The sequence below is a fragment of the Caretta caretta genome, chromosome 18 (genome assembly GCF_965140235.1).
Source record: "Caretta caretta isolate rCarCar2 chromosome 18, rCarCar1.hap1, whole genome shotgun sequence".
Lineage (NCBI taxonomy): Eukaryota > Metazoa > Chordata > Testudines > Cheloniidae > Caretta > Caretta caretta.
Window position 1 is genome coordinate 23,467,222 of NC_134223.1, and position 15,926 is coordinate 23,483,147.

Below are 15,926 nucleotides of genomic sequence, written 5' to 3' on the forward strand. Positions count from 1 at the left end.
AGATTCTGCATCTGAAAAATTCCAGGATGAAGCCATAATTCTAAGAGCTAGTTTCCGTGTCAACAATTCAGCCCTCCCATTGGCCTGACTAACACACTAGCCAAGGGAAGCTCACAAAAAAGCTGCCCTCAACTTTTCTACAAATGACTTAAAATTTCCTGTTGCATTAATAAATTGTTGGTTGGTGATTTTATATAAAACTATTTAACTCCACTTGCACATTACATAGTCAAAAGATAGCAGAATGCTGCTGTAAAACCTGAGCAGTTATTTGAATCAAACACAGACACTGCCATCCCCTATCTTTGCAGCTTACTAGTTTCTAATAAATGTTAAATACATTGTCAGGAGAGTTCTCACCACTATTTTTTTATCACTCACCTCGTTTAATGAACCCCTGCCAATAGGAAACTGAAATTCATTTCCTGCTGAAATCTTTTTTCTCCTTGGTGTATGTTCACTGGTTTATTATTGAAAATTTGCTCATGGGATTAGGAAGAAACCATCTGTACAAATGCCATGGAGTTTGCAGACAGATGAATGCAGAGAAGGTGGGTAAAATTTGCAACCTCATTCCCCAGACCAGGTCTTTGTTGCATCATAGTTGTTATTGTTGGGGAGTACACTTGTATCAGGTGTTTTAAGCTATTTAAATAAATATCTTACTTGGCAATTATCTTCGCCAGTTCTTCTGGAGCTGAATCAGCTGTGCTGTACATTTGTTTTCTCTCTCACTCTCTCTCTGTGAGTAGTTAAATAAAGAGCTAGCCAGATACTGACTAGCAACTCTGGAACACTAGAAGCTCCTATAGCAATATCTGAGAGGTGGTGAGGCATTAGAGAAGGGGACTTTAAGTCAGGGTCCCTTGATTATATGCCTGGCTCTGCCACTAACTTCCTGTATTACCTTGGGTAAGTCACTTAACCACTGGGGCTCACTTTTTAAAAATGGGAGTAATTATACCTACTTCACAAGCTGGTTGTGAGGCCTAATCCATGCACTGCTTGTTGAGATCCTTGAATTGAAGGGACTAGAAAATTGTAAAGTATTATTAATTAATATTGTTCTTTACTATTATCCTGCAGATCTGACAGCACTGTGAAGCCTCACATGTTTTGGGGGATAGCTCTTAATGATTTGCTGCTGTGTTCTGACTAGCCTCTGATGGATGTTTTCTGCTGTTCTCTCCACAGTTCATGGCATTAAGTGGACTTGCAGCAATGGGAACAGCAGTTCAGGGTTCTCTGTGGAGCAGCTTGTTCAGCAGATCCTCGATAGTCACCAGACAAAACCACAGCCTCGGACGCACAATTGTCTCTGCACCGGCAACTTGGGTGAGTAGCTGATTACGGTAGAGAGCAGACAACAGGGCTAAGTCCCCTTCTAAATCAGAACTCAAATGCATACCAAGAAACCCTCTGCATACAGAGATCCACTTCAATTTCTGATTTCCTATGAATGGAACTTGTGAGCCACTGCTAAGAAACTACTGCTGATGTCAAGTAAAATGTACAATAAATTAATTAGTCTTTAGAGAAATTTGTCAAAGAAAAATACCGTCTGTGCTTCAGGGTTTTTTTTCCCCGGTCGTCTTATACAATCAAGATTTAGTAAGACTGATGACCTCTGAAATACCTACGTTTGGATTAAAATTCAACCCCTAAGGATCAGCACTTGATCCAGGCTTGCAGATCTGAACATGAATTCTTTTATTCTTCCCTTTGATGTTTTGTCTTATGCTAAGTCTGCTGCTTGCTTTGTAACGTAACAGTATCACTTTGCTTTACAGCAGCTTGCATCCTGACACACACATCCCCTATTTATTATAGTCACACTCAAAGATTGCAACTTGGAAGCCTCTCTCTAGTTCTTGTTCAGTTTTGTTCCTAAGAGAATGGAGAGATTTACTATTGCATTTAGTTTCAGAAGATTTGTTCTGAACTACTTTAGGTGACCTGATTCAGATCTTGCACATATAATAGAGAAGTTCCCCTTCAAGGGCAAGGAACAAAAAGATTTAGCAAATTATAGCAGCTACACAGCCACTTTATGCTGTCCAGAAGAAGGAAGTTGTAATTGTAGCCATTAGCTATGGGGAGAAGGTTTCTTTACCCATTAGGTCATTATACTGTACAATAATTAAGGTTCTTACCTCATTCTGGGAAAACTGAATCAATTAGAGGAAGAAATATCAAAAATTCATGGGCCTTTCTTTTCAGAAAAAGCAGTCCCAGTGCCAGATTTTGTGGTGAAAAGACAGTCACCGGGAAAATCATTTACTCTAGCCAGCTTAATTTTGCAGCTCCCAGAAACAAGTGATACTCATCCCGTGACAGGCAAATAAAGGCATGACTGGGTTAACCTCCTATCCAGAATTGCTTTCTGATGACCTTTCCTCACTGGTTTTTCATCCTGTGTGGTACTAATCACCAATGTACAAAACCTTTCAAGCTCCAAAATGTTTTAGCTGTCAGCCTGTGAACTGAATGCAACTGATATGAAGAGCTACATATTACAGTACTTCTGGGAGGGGAAAGCTTTCTCTGTTCTAATTTACTTTCTCTTTAATAATTTGGCCAACAACTGTAATTGGACAAGATAATAAGAAAAATAACATAGATGGCTGGATGATAGAGGGAACGGAAGTGGGATATGGAGTCTTTCAGCTCTAGATCATCATTTGGAACTCAATCCACATGAGCGGATACCAAGCCATCTGACAGATGGCCTGTGTGAAATGAGTCTGTGTTATTTGTGTTGGAGGGAGGCTGGGAGTCTTTTCTTAGTTCCTAGTGGAATGTGGCCCACATCACACCAATCCGTCACCACAGCTATCAGTAATAGGGGCCTGTCTCAACAGTCCCAACAGTGAGACTTGGGCACATACTGAACAATCCTGAGAGTGGGCACAGAGCCTGAAGTCCCTCCTCATTTCTAGAGGGGGTCTGATCAGGTCAAGGGTAAAGCTAGCACTGAGTGCTGTGTGTTTTTTGAGGGAAGGGGAAGGTGGTGTGGCTTGCTGTCTTTGCACATAGCATATCTGTTCATGGATGTAAAAGGAAGTTCAGTTTTCAGAGCTGTCAATCTGACACTGGCAAGAAATTAACTTCATTTAAAATCTGTCTGTCTCTCACACACTCCCATTCATACAGACTCTCTCTCTCTCTAGTATAGTTATCCCATGCCATAATTGGAAAATAGCACAATTAATGTGATCTTCATTTATTAGTTTGTTAATTGCACACGTTGTTTGTGTTTTCGAACAGGAGCAGGTAGCAGTGTGCATCACAAGTGTAACAGTGCCAAACATCGCATCATATCACCCAAGGTCGAACCAAGGACAGGTGGGTACAGCACTCACTCAGAGGTACAAAATAATGATGTCTCTGAAGGCAAGAATGAGCACAGTCATGGCAAGACCTCCAGCCGGGAGAAGAGGAATGGCAAAGTGGCAAAACCTGTGTTGCTCCATCAAAACAGTACTGAGGTCTCTTCCACCAATCAGGTGGAAGTTCCTGACACTACCCAGAATTCTCCTGTATCCATCAGCAGTGGATTAAATAGCGACCCCGATATGGCTGATAGCCCAGTAGTCACTGGTGTCTCCAGCATGGCTGTTGCCTCGGTGATGGGAAGTTTATCGCAAAGTGCCACAGTATTTATGTCAGAAGTCACCAGTGAAGCCGTGTATACCATGTCACCCACCACTGGCCCAAATCAACACCTCCTATCCTCAGATGCCGCTGCACAAGGACTGGTACTGGCTGTGAGCTCAGATGGCCACAAGTTTGCTTTTCCTACACCAGGCAGTTCAGAGAGCTTGTCTATGTTGCCCACCAATGTCTCTGACGAGCTTGTGCTCTCTACAACTCTGGATGGTAGCAGAAAAATTCCAGAAACCACCATGAATTTTGACCCAGACTGTTTTCTTAATAATCCCAAGCAGGGACAGACTTATGGTGGAGGAGGCCTAAAAGGAGACAGCATTAGTACCAACGTAAGACAGTCACCCACAACAGAACGTGGGTTCAATTTCAGTGCAGCCCTAACTAAAGAGATTAAAACTGAGGACACTTCTTTTGAACAACAGATGTCCAAAGAAGCGTTTTCCTCCACTTCTGCATCTAATTCTCTCACCCTTACTACAGGATCAGGTCTGCTTCCATCTGGAGGCGGTCTGAGCCCAAGTACCACCTTGGAGCAAATGGACTTCAGTGCCATTGACTCCAACAAGGACTATTCTTCCAGTTTCAACCAGACAGTCCAGAGTCCTCATGTTCACCAGACCCCTTCCCCTAGCTTCTTTCTGCAGGATGCCAGCAAACCTCTCCCTCTTGAACAAAACACTCATAACAACTTGAATGAGACAAGTGGCTCTTTTGTGAACACTTTAGGAATCCCCAATGTGAAAACAGAATCCTCCCAAACAACCTCTAATTGCAATGGCACAGTGGAAACTAGAATAGAGTCCACCTCTTCTCTCCAGCTCATGCAGTTCCAAGCAAACTTCCAGGCTATGACTGCAGAAGCTGAAGTTCCTATGGAGACCTCCCAGCAGGCAGAAGGGAATGAAAATCTTCTTAAATCAGGGGATCTTCAAGCCTGTAGCACAGAACACTACATGCAGCCCGAGGCCAATGGTGGTATCAGGAGCGGGAATAATCTCCCTATTCTCCAAGGAAATATGGTGCAAGGACTCTACCCAGTGGCCCATCCCAGCTTAAACAACTCCTCCAACATGGAGCTTAATTTGGACCATTTTGACATCTCCTTCAGCAACCAGTTTTCAGATCTTATTAATGATTTCATATCAGTAGAAGGTGGGAGTAATGCCATCTATGGGCACCAGCTGGTGTCAGGTGACAGTGCCGGGCTATCTCAGCCTGAAGATGGCAACAGAGCAACCTACAACCAGGCTGAAATGTGCATTCCTTGCTGCAGCCCTCAGCAAGCCAGCATGCAGCTCAGCAGTGCCGAGAATGGAGCCAGTACCATGGCATACATGCATGTGGCTGAGGTGGTCTCAGCAGCCACAGCACAAGGCACCTTGGGGATGTTGCAGCAGAGCGGGCGCTTGTTCATGGTGACAGATTACTCACCAGAGTGGTCTTACCCTGAGGTAAGCTTCCAGCTTTTATTCATTAACAATTACTCACCCATCTTTAATTCCTTAGTTAATAAGGGCTCCAGGAACCTTCTTGCTTAAACTTTGACAAGGCTTTTAAATATCTCCTCTTAGAAATAAGAGCATTTGAGGTCATTTTCATGTCTGAGTGATCTTTTTATTAAGCACCTCATTACCCTGACAAGGCTTCTTTCCTCACTTATGAAGCATCAGAACAGAAATGGTTTGTTTCACTATAAAGCAAAGTATCTTCAATGAGATGCATTCCCAGTGTTGCCTCGTTTATTTAGAAATGTTGTGCCCACTGCACATTGAGCCTGACGCTTAAATCTGTAATTGGTTTTAATGTTGCCAATAGCTAAATATCTGGCCAGGAGTTCCTTCATTAGGTTCAGTACTTAACTTGGTTCCATACCTGATACAGGTACAATCACTTGCACCATAGATTGGAAATGCCAGCAACACAAACTCCTGTTTACATGAAAAACCTTACTGTTGGGTGAAAAATATTCAGCCTTGACCATTATAATGAATAGACATAATCAAACTGGGTCAGATGTAAAGAGAAATTGTCCTTTAGTAGTTTCCGGAGCCTAGACTTAGAAAATTTTCTTATGGGCTTATTATTGGGATAAATGCAGCACTTCAAGAAAAATCAGCTGTGCTCTAATTGTTCAGAACTCTCTGGTGAATTGTATCTCAATTATTGCATGTCCATTGTTTCTGTGATCTAAAACCACTAGAGTGCATCTGAACTCTGAAATCTCTTGATATGGAATTGTGAGTGGGCAGGAGGGAACACATCTGGGGTGAGAAGCAGAGTAGTTTACCTATCTTTCAGTGAAATGACCATCTGATGACTCCCAAGACAAAGCTGTTAAGGGAACAGGTAATGGATTACTTTCCTAAAGCCTTAGAATTGCACCTGTCCGGTGAGAAGGGATTCAGTATAATACAGGAGCATTCATACTTCAGAAAAGGAGGAGCTTTATGATTGCAGACTGTGCGAGTGTTCAGTAGATGGCTATAGATGGCTACTTTGGGGAACTGTCGCATTGCATTCAGACACACTTCTTCTTAATCCAGCCAGTTCTCGTCCTGAGAACAGCTGATAGTAGCAGTCCAGCTACAGATCAGTGTACAGCTCACATGCATAATACAAATGTAGGTTTCAGAGTAACAACCGTGTTAGTCTGTATTTGCAAAAAGAAAAGGAGTACTTTTGGCACCTTAGAGACTAACCAATTTGTTTGAGCATAAGCTTTCGTGAGCTACAGCATCCGATGAAGTGAGCTGTAGCTCACGAAAGCTTATGCGCAAATAAATTGGTTAGTCTCTAAGGTGCCACAAATACAAATGTAGTCAACCACTTACTACAGTTCAGTCCCAATGCTATACAGTACATCTCACATGTTGCTAGAGAAATCTGGAACTTTCTAGAATAGGAGATCAAGTCCTGAGGCCACACTTCAGTCAATGGGGGTTCGGAATAACTCTACTTCTGGGATAAACTAATCAACAATTGATTATTGATTGTTGTACTGTTAGCGGTAATTTACTATCAACTGATCCCCAGAGAGAGATTGGAAATCCAGCATGTTTGTATCTGGATGTTGGGTTTTTTTATTCTCTGAGAATCATCTCTCATAGTGTGATAAAAAGCTGATGTGGCAGGGCCTGTGGTGAATATTACTGGTATTTTTTAAAAACTGGTTATTTATTGGTTTAATACTGTACAAAAGCACAATAACATGTTGTGTAGCAACTAAACCCCTCTGAAAATCAATGCCAATAAATAAAAGCATCTGTCCTTTTGTTTGTCTTTAACCAACAGGTAAATAGCTCAGCTTCCATGGGAAGTGTTTCCTTTCCATGCTAACCAAACAGTAACAGAGTTTTAGCCCCCTATTTGTGGGGAAGACCTGGCAGACAGGTCCAAAAATACAATTGCCCCTCCCTTGTAAGCTCCATCATCATGTTCCCATTGTGATGAGAGCTGCCAACTGTGCATTTTACCAAAATAGAATCTGGGGTTCTTCACAAACGAAGTCGATCAATGTGAATGGAGCCTGCCTTGCACAGGAGAGACTAGGGGGTAGGTTGGAGATGCCATGCTGTGGTGCAGGCAGGAGCAAGAGACAAAGCCCATGCAGTTATGCCAAAGGTAAGTGTTTTATTAAGAATAACATCAAGTGAATCCAAGAGTCAGCACTGCTACCTAGTGTAGTGAGACCTACACCTGCACAGTTCACCTGCTTTAGCTTCATGAACATTTATTAATACTGAAGAGCCCAATGATCCTTAGCCATAAACTTTAGTGGCAGACAGGGAGCCTACCTGAAACTCTGAGCCTGCTGGGAGAATTGTTCTACCTTGTTCAAAAGACTTTCTTGTAATATATTGTTGCTTCTTTTCTGAATCTTCATTTTCTTTTTGTTATTTCCTTTGATGTTAGGCTTGTACTTTTTGTTTTTTGGCTCTGAACTGGCCCTTTTCCTTCATTTTGATTTCATTCTCCTTGTTTGTCTTTGACTTGATTTCCCCATTCTTTAGGTCAGGACTGACCTGAGGAGCCAATTAGCCATTCAGAATGTCTTGACAAAAGTGACCAAACAGACTGTTCTCTTCTGCACCTTTGGGTTTGTCAATGGTGTTACTATACATCTCATTGTGGACCCCAGTTTGGACCATATGAAGTCTTGGTCTATGGAAAGGAAGCTCATTCTCCTGGACTTCTGCAGCAACAGCCTGCAAAGCTGTCTGATGAGCTGGAACTTTTAAATGCAGAGTGTAACCACTGTCTTTGCTGGGAGACTCCAGTTTGCATTCCCCAGTGAGCTAACTTTGTTTTCACCTACCACAAGTTCCATGCTCTTGGTGGCTGTCAGATCTTTTATATTTGCTGCTGAATCCATTGCTATGATGACAGTTTTCAGGGAGCTGCTCCTCCTAGCACCTGGTGGCAGAAGTGGAGCTTTGTTTTCAGCACGACAATGATCAGACATTGGCAGCTCTGTCACTGTGTCCAGTGTGAGCCTCTTCTTTTTCCCCAGTTTTTTTTTCTACAGAGGAATTTCATTCATTCTTTCTTTTTCTCTTGCTGTCACCATGTTCTGTTCTCTCGATGGAAGTGAGAACAAGGAAAAAGTAGCTTCTGGCACTGTCATGTTGTGCCAGGCAGGAGCAGGGCACACACAGTGGCCCATGTGGTCACATCACACAGGAAAGTGCTTCAGTAGTAAACCCAGAGTGAGCATTAGTCAGCACAACCGCCAAGCATAGTAGATCTACAAGCCTAACTCTAAGGGTATGTCTACACTGCAGTGTAAGCCCAGGTTAGTAGAACTCGAGTTTCCAGACCGCAGGTTTGTTAACCTAGGGCTGGAGCATCGCATCTACACTCATTTGTAACCCCAGGTTAGGAATTGTTGAACCCTGGGTCAGCCTGGAGCTCCAGCATTATACAGGCCTGAGTCTAACCATCCATATCCCAGACGTCCTCGCGCCCTTCCAAAATATGGCCACTCAAACCCTTTGTTCACAAGTGCAGTGTGGGAAAACTTGACAACCCAGAGGACAAATAAAGGCACCCTGTGGGATTGTGGAATACTTTTGGTGGACTCCCAGAGCACAAGTCCAGTGGGACTGTGTTTGCACTGTGAACCAATAGGGCTTGAACCCTGGGTCCCAGCTTGACTCAGGATCAGACGCTCCACCCCTGAGGAGTTCTGGGGCCCTGGGTCCAATCCCTGGTGTGTATTGTAGATGGAAGGATGGTTAGGCTTGAGCCTGAGCTTACACTGAATAGTAGACCTATCCTAAGGGCCTGCCGGCTACCCATGCACAGGCCGTAGGAACAATCCCGGTCTTGCACTCCCTGTCTGTGATCTCTCCTGTCCTGGCAGCAGCACTAGTAACCACCTAGCAGGATGCTGCAACCTTCCAAACGGATATGTTGTACCAGTGCTTGGACACAGTATCTCTAGGAGCTCCCACCGAGGAGGTGCAACCCTCAGCACCATACCAAGGACTCATTATATACATGAATAACATTGAAATCCTTCTGAGACCGTTCTCCCCATTGCATGTTCTGAGAGTTTCCTCCATTCTTTCAGCTCAAGTCCTTCATGCCCTGATCCATGTGTCCCCCTGCTTTTCATTTTTTCCAGGAGGATTTCTGTGGATTTCACATCTCAGAAGGTACATTGTTCACCTTTGTCTGAGCTGGAGAACGGCCAACATTCCTCTCTGCACCTGCTCTCCATACTGGCAGACTGACTCTTCTCTCGGCTTATGTAGAGGGCCTAAAAGCTCAAAAAATTCATCTCTTTTTTTCATTCCAAAGCCTTCTTTTTTAGCTGCTGTCATGGAAACCTTTTTGTAATCTAATTGATTCACTAAACCACCAGTGATCTCTCTTCCTCTCACAGAATTTGGTGTTATTTTCCTTTGAATGATCCTCTAGGTTTGATTATTCTATGGCCAGAATCACTGGGGACCAGTTTTCAAATATAATGTTGGGTCCAGGATTTCTTCTTAATTGGCTAGATCCAAAGCTGGAGTGTATGGACACAAATCTTGAATCCCAAGCAGCTCAAAACATCACCTCAGATGTTAATTTTCTTTACTGATGTACAATATTTGTTATACACAACTGCTGAGATATGGAGAGAATTTTTTTTCTTGCATTTGTACCCACTGGGAACAGGCCCCAAATTGCTATTCTATTGCTCCTGTGCTGCTCTTTCTGTGTTTCAGATTTGTGGGGATTCCAGACAGTTCACTGCAGAGTTCACCTTCTGCAAGGATTCTAGCACAGAGCTGTCAAGAATCTCTTTCTTCTGCTTCTGAGGGCATTCGGAAAGGCCCCAAGCCAGAATTTGTGTTAGTTCATGTAACCATGGTGGCATTATTGTCCTAGGAAAGCCTTGTTGGGTTTTCTTCATTTTAGGCAGGTTTTTCTGAGGATCACACAGACAGGTGTGCTGTGAGATCCTGGCAGTGGGCCCAGACCACTATCCCATTTAACAAAGAACCACTCAGAAGTGCATCTTAATACTGTCCTTTCTGGTGCACTTTACGTTTTTGCTTTCTGGTGTTCATATCCCTTGGCTGACATAATCACATCATAAAAATATTATGTACTGTGCACTTCACATTTATCAGCAACCCATTAGCAAGTTTTCATTGTGAGCTGAGTGAGAAAAGCCATAAAATTAACTTTCTGCATCTGCAAAACATACTCTGCTTTGGGTCCTAGGAATCTAGGATTGTTGGGTTCATCACAATAATCATTTTAGTTTTATTTTACCATTCAGTTTGCAATTAATGTTTCCTTGGAAATGAGTTTCCACAGGCACTGAAATGACTGTGCTTCAATGTGTATGGTAGGATTTACCTTGTTTGGATTCTCAGTGGAGCTGGAAGAGTTACCAAGGTGAAAATCATTTTTCCCTGACCACAAATTGCCTGCACCAAGCTTTCATAATAAATGTTTCTATTGGCCTAACACAATAGAAAAAATGCTTTGCTGTCAGGGCCCTTGCTTCATAGCTTCAGTGAGATTAGTCACCTGTGAAAGGAACTCTTTAAACATCGGATAAACTTAAACCCTAATGCTAATAAAAAGTGTAAACAAATGTCATCTTTTGTTTTCTTATGGCCTCTGTGTCCCTCCTGGGGGTTTGATGATCCATCTTGTTCTTCCTTTTTTATTCTCCAATTCCTCTTTCACAGGCGCCATCTCCCAAAGACCTCTGAAGTCCGGGGAAAGACTCCCACTGATTTCCATGGGTTTAGATTGAGGCCTTAGGGAAGAAGTATTGAGAGATCACTGGCAAGCGTGTCAATCTCAGGCTGTTTGATGGGGATATTATTACAGGGTCACAGAAAACTCCCCACATTCTTCTTTCCTTTTTCTACTGTCATTGTTTGTTTTAAACATATGACTCTCCTGTAGTTACCAAGAGCCCAGCAGTAACACAACCAGAGACAATGAAGAGTCATGTAGACAACATATTGCAAAGTTCAGTTCAGGTGGATTAACTGTAAATAAATGGACCAGTTACATTATTTTAGCTGAGTTAAAAATCCTCCAGTCTCTTTCTGCCAATCCAAACGTACGTACATGAGCTCCTAGCATCTCAGTCACTCTTTGGTGTGTTCACAAGCAACATGGCTAGAGTTAGTTTGGCCTGTTATCCAAAAATGTTGGGGGGAAATCTCAGAACACGAGTGTCAGGGAAACCCACAGAGTGAACTGTGCAGATGCTTTCTGTTTAGACTGGCAACAGGGCCCAGCAGAGAAGCTTCTGAGCTCTTTAGCCAGACCCATCAGTGTAGGCCAAGAGCTGTGGAAAGGGCTGAACTCATCTGAACCAGAAGAAAGATCCTAGGTCAAGTCAGGTTCACTTGATCATCTCTGAATATGAATTCATGTGATTGGCAGCGCTTAATTTGTGCTGGAGCCCCAGCACCCCTAGTTTGGCAGTTAATAGCCCCGGTACCTCTGGGCTTGTCACGTCAGTTATAAAAATAAAAAAAATTGCTTGAGCCCCATCACCTCTTTCATTAAAAGTTAAGCCCTGGTTATTAAGGTACTGTCTTTACCTGCAATTTTTTGTGAGCGCTGTTAAGAATGAAACCAGAGCTTCTGTCATGACAGTCATTGCGCTGGGCAGCGGGAAGAACATGCACAGTTGCTGATCGAAACAATCCCTCCTTTGAACAGCACTTAGAGAGGGAAAACTTAGGGGACTTAACAACATAGAGGACACGTAAACAATGGCTCAGGATAGACGGGGATGGTGGAGCCTTGGTTGTGCCCTAAGCAATCTCAGATGATGCAGGAAAGATTCAGACTCAGACATGCAGGAAAGGCTGCGGTGAGCCCATCACCACTCTGTTATAAAATGCTCTTTTGCTGTAATTAATTTAAGAAAATCAAAAAACTTCTGACATGAAAAACCATTTATATCTTAGTAGCCACCAGCCAGCTGCAGCAGTGGGTAAAATGCATCACTCTAGTAGTTCAAATGGCCCTAGGGAACCCTCCTCCACTGTAAATGCTGTCTGTTCTGTCCATGCTGGAAAGGGAAATTCTGAAGCAAAGGTGATAGTAGGTGTTCTCATTTACCCAGAATGCCCTTCCAGCTATCAGCTGTGTCTCAGCAGTGCCAGTGTCTGGGCTCTGGATACAAAACTGAAAGAGCTGGCTACGCTTGTGGACAAACAGAATCCCCACTCCCTACTGAGCTAGATGGCCACTCACCCTGTGTCAAGCTGTGTCATATGTAACCTCGATTGTAAGCTCCTTGGGGCAGGGACTATGCCTTATCCTCTCGGAAAAGCGCTTTCTACAGTTGTGGTGCTGAATACAAATACTAAGAGTATGGCTACACTTGCAGATGTAGAGCGCTTTGAGTTAAACCAGCCTTCGTAGAGCGCAGTAGGGAAAGCGCTGCAGTCTGTCCACACTGACAGCTTCAAGCGCACTGGTGTGGCCACATTTGCAGCACTTGCAGCAGCATTGGGAGCGGTGCATTATGGGTAGCTATCCCAGCATGCAATTAACTGCAACATGCTTTTCAAATGGGGGGGGGGTGAGGTGGAGTGTGACAGGGAGTGTGTTGTGTGTATGTGGGGAGAGAGAGAGTGGGTTTTGGGGAGGGGGGGCTGAGAGCATGTCAGCAGGCTGTCTTGTAAGTTCAGACAGCAGCAGATCCCCCCTCTCTCTCTCACACACAGCATTCCACAGTAATGGTTGCTTTTTCTCGGAGCAGATAAGCAGCCAGCTGTCAGAAACGGAGTTTTCAAAGGGCATATCCGCATTCCTACAGCGAGTTCAAAACAATGAGAAGAGTGTCCACTTGACTTAAGGGGATTATGGGACGTTTCCAGAGGCTGATCAGAGCGCAGTAATGCAATCACACTGATGCCTGGGCGTTTCAGCCACTACGCAACAAGTGTTAATCTTCTCGCCGAGATGGAGTACCAGGAGCGCTCTAGAGTGGAGTCAGAGCGCTCTACGTGCCTTGCCAGTGTGGACGGGGAGTGAGCTAGGGTGCCCGGGGCTGCTTTAATACGCTCTAACTCACAAGTGTAGCCATGCCCTAAATAGTAACTGAGCACCTTTAAACTGTCCTAGAGAGTCTCTCCTGAAATTTGCCACTGGAGGGCAGCACAGGAACAGCTAAATATACTAGTATCTCCTTGGAAAACAAATGCAAACATACCTATGCATCTGATTACTAAAGAGCTCTTCTGATTTTTACAGGAAGCTGTTCCTTGTCCCTGCCTCGGTGTGAGAGGGATGGGAGATACTCCCAGTTTCTGTTTATCGGAACCCAAAGAATCTGAAGAGAATCTCTCTTTAAAACCACAGTCTAATGCTGAGGAAGGACTTGAGGATTTTTTACAGAGGGTCATTGATCCCTAGCTCAAGCAGCAGGCTGCTATACAGATTTTGCCCCCAAAATGCAAGGTCTCTATAGACCCTTCTCTAATATAACACAGGTAATGTTGTGCTCCATGCTGCTACCTTAAACCTAAAGCTGGAGTGGATGGAACTTTGTTGCTCTGTATTTGCCAGTTGTTTAAAAAACTAAGCGGAGTTAGGACAGGCTGGTGCCTGAATGGGAGACTTCTAAAAGAAAAAGGGGTTTGTAGAACACACACATCTTTTGTGTAACAGAGTTGCATAGTAGCTTCAGCCTTCAGCTATGAGTGATAGAGAGAGTAGATTTTCCTCCAGTTTGATAGGAAGTCTAGCTGCTTTGGGCTACAGGGGTCCCTGTTTCATTTGTTTGCTGGAATTCTCCTCGCCAAAATAATCCTTCATCTGACTGATCTGAACACCTTTCTCAGAAATGCTACTAGTGATTATTTTAAAAGCAAAAATTAAGTGCAAACAACTTCAGTGCAGTATCGTTAAGGCCGAGAATGCAAAAGCATAAGAATCAGGACATTCAAAAGTTAAGGTTCACACAGCAACCTGCTCTCAAGCATATCACACCTGGGACATCTGTATTTGTTTGGTTGACTGTTAAATGTATGCCTTACTATATTTCTATACATTGTATTATTACTTATTATGTGTACTGGGGTAGTACCTAGACGTCCTCCTCACAGACCAGGACCGTCTGTGTCGGGTGCTGTGCAAACACCACAAAAACACAATCCCTGCCCCCAAAGAGTTTACAGGATAACCCCTTGCAGTTGCTAGAGGAACTTGAACTTTTGACTACGTTATTTGTAAAGTGCTGAGACCACCATCTAACTGGAAGAAGCTATTGCAATGTCGTTTTCTCTGGAATTCAGCTAAATCTTGCCCATCAAACCCTCCGCTGGGAAGAATATTTTTTCTTAGGTAGAACAGTAACACTTTTCTAGCTCTGACTCAGATCCAGTCTCCCACCTTTACAATCAAATTCTGCCTCGTCTGCACATAAAGGGCTTCTGTTGAAATCTGTAGGTGCCTGGCCCTGAGACAGGAGATATTGTTGCCAGGCTAAGTGCATGGTGTGGTACACCTATTGGTCACTGGATGTCACTATTGCAGCTCACAACTGCAGCCAAAACCTGATCCCTTTTTCAACAACAAATATGCTGATTTGAATGCAGTGAACATTATTGTGAGGATCTAAGTACTTGGTGTGGCTTGGTGCATGAACATTTGGAATCTGTTGTGGGACTGACAAAAAAGCTGGTAGGACACAGGCTAAGGAATCCTGCTTAGCTGAGTGATGGGGTACTCTGCCTGTCTGGGTTGTGAAACACCCGAGTAGAGCCAACGGTAAAGTCCATTTTTCAGTCATGGATACGAACATAGAGGGTTTATGTGGCTAGGAGAGGGGGTTCAGCTGGTGCTCGCAAACTTACTTGGCCCAGATGACAGACATAAAAGAAGGAAGAGGAAAGGAACGACTGGGCCTACGCTGTGAAGAGATGCTGCTGCCCAGCTTATGCCCTCAACAGGGAACCCTGTTTGCTGATGCTGAGGGAATGTGGAGGTGGGATGGCCCCTGCCAGAGGGGAGTGCTATTTGTGGCCCGTTTTAGAGCAAGTGTGATAGAGTGGGACCTTAGTCTGGGGCTGCACGATCCACAGGGGAGGTGCGTCCCACTGGTGCACAGGAGGGTGCAGAGAAGATGCTCCCCTGGGGGTCAGTATGCACTAGGCTTCTCTTTGTTTCTGGTTGCTGTAGTAGGTACACAGTAAGTGCTCCTTCCCATGGGTCACAGTGGAGTTTTCAGAGATGTGCTCATGAGGGGCCATTGCTGGGTTCCCACTGCAGCAGTGTGTGTTGGGGATGAGGGAAGCACACATCCTAAAGGAGGTATTCAAACGTGCTGAATGCACATAAGGCATCAGTAATAACCCTTCCGCCCTGACCTGGGCCAGGCCACAATGACTCCTTAACATGTCTGAGCTGGTATAGCCAGACTGGGCCCTTTAAAAGGGGCCCATGCATTTTATTGCCACTAACTCCAAAAGGGAAGAAAAGAAAAGCACACTGCGTGCATGGCTCAGGACAGTGAGTACGCTCTGCCTTCATTCAGGGGGGTCTGGCTGTCACCTCCCACCATCCGTGACCTTTGGCTGTTTGCTGTATGCCCTTCCTCTACACCCTTGGCTCCTGGGATCCACTCACCCACCCATCTGTACTGTGACCTGAAAAACCTGTACCCTGGGTCTCTCCTCAGGGGTCCCACAAACCCTATATGGTTTCTTGGGAAATAAAATAAATGACTATAAGAGAAGGAAGCAAAGTTGGGAACAAGGCAGCTGATGATGCAAGTG

At 44.1% G+C, this 15,926-nt stretch overlaps 1 protein-coding gene across 17 annotated transcripts in view; it reads left to right on the forward strand.

Annotated features, from left to right (window-relative positions):
- Positions 1-15,926, forward strand: part of CAMTA1 (calmodulin binding transcription activator 1) — a 939,042-nt gene that overhangs the window by 806,449 nt on the left and 116,667 nt on the right. For all 17 annotated transcript variants that reach the window (XM_075121021.1, XM_075121016.1, XM_075121014.1 and 14 more), the window contains 2 exons: positions 1,195-1,335; positions 3,268-5,120. In XM_075121021.1, coding sequence (XP_074977122.1) covers positions 1,195-1,335; positions 3,268-5,120 — 1,994 coding nt within the window. The remainder of the gene's footprint in view (positions 1-1,194; positions 1,336-3,267; positions 5,121-15,926) is intronic.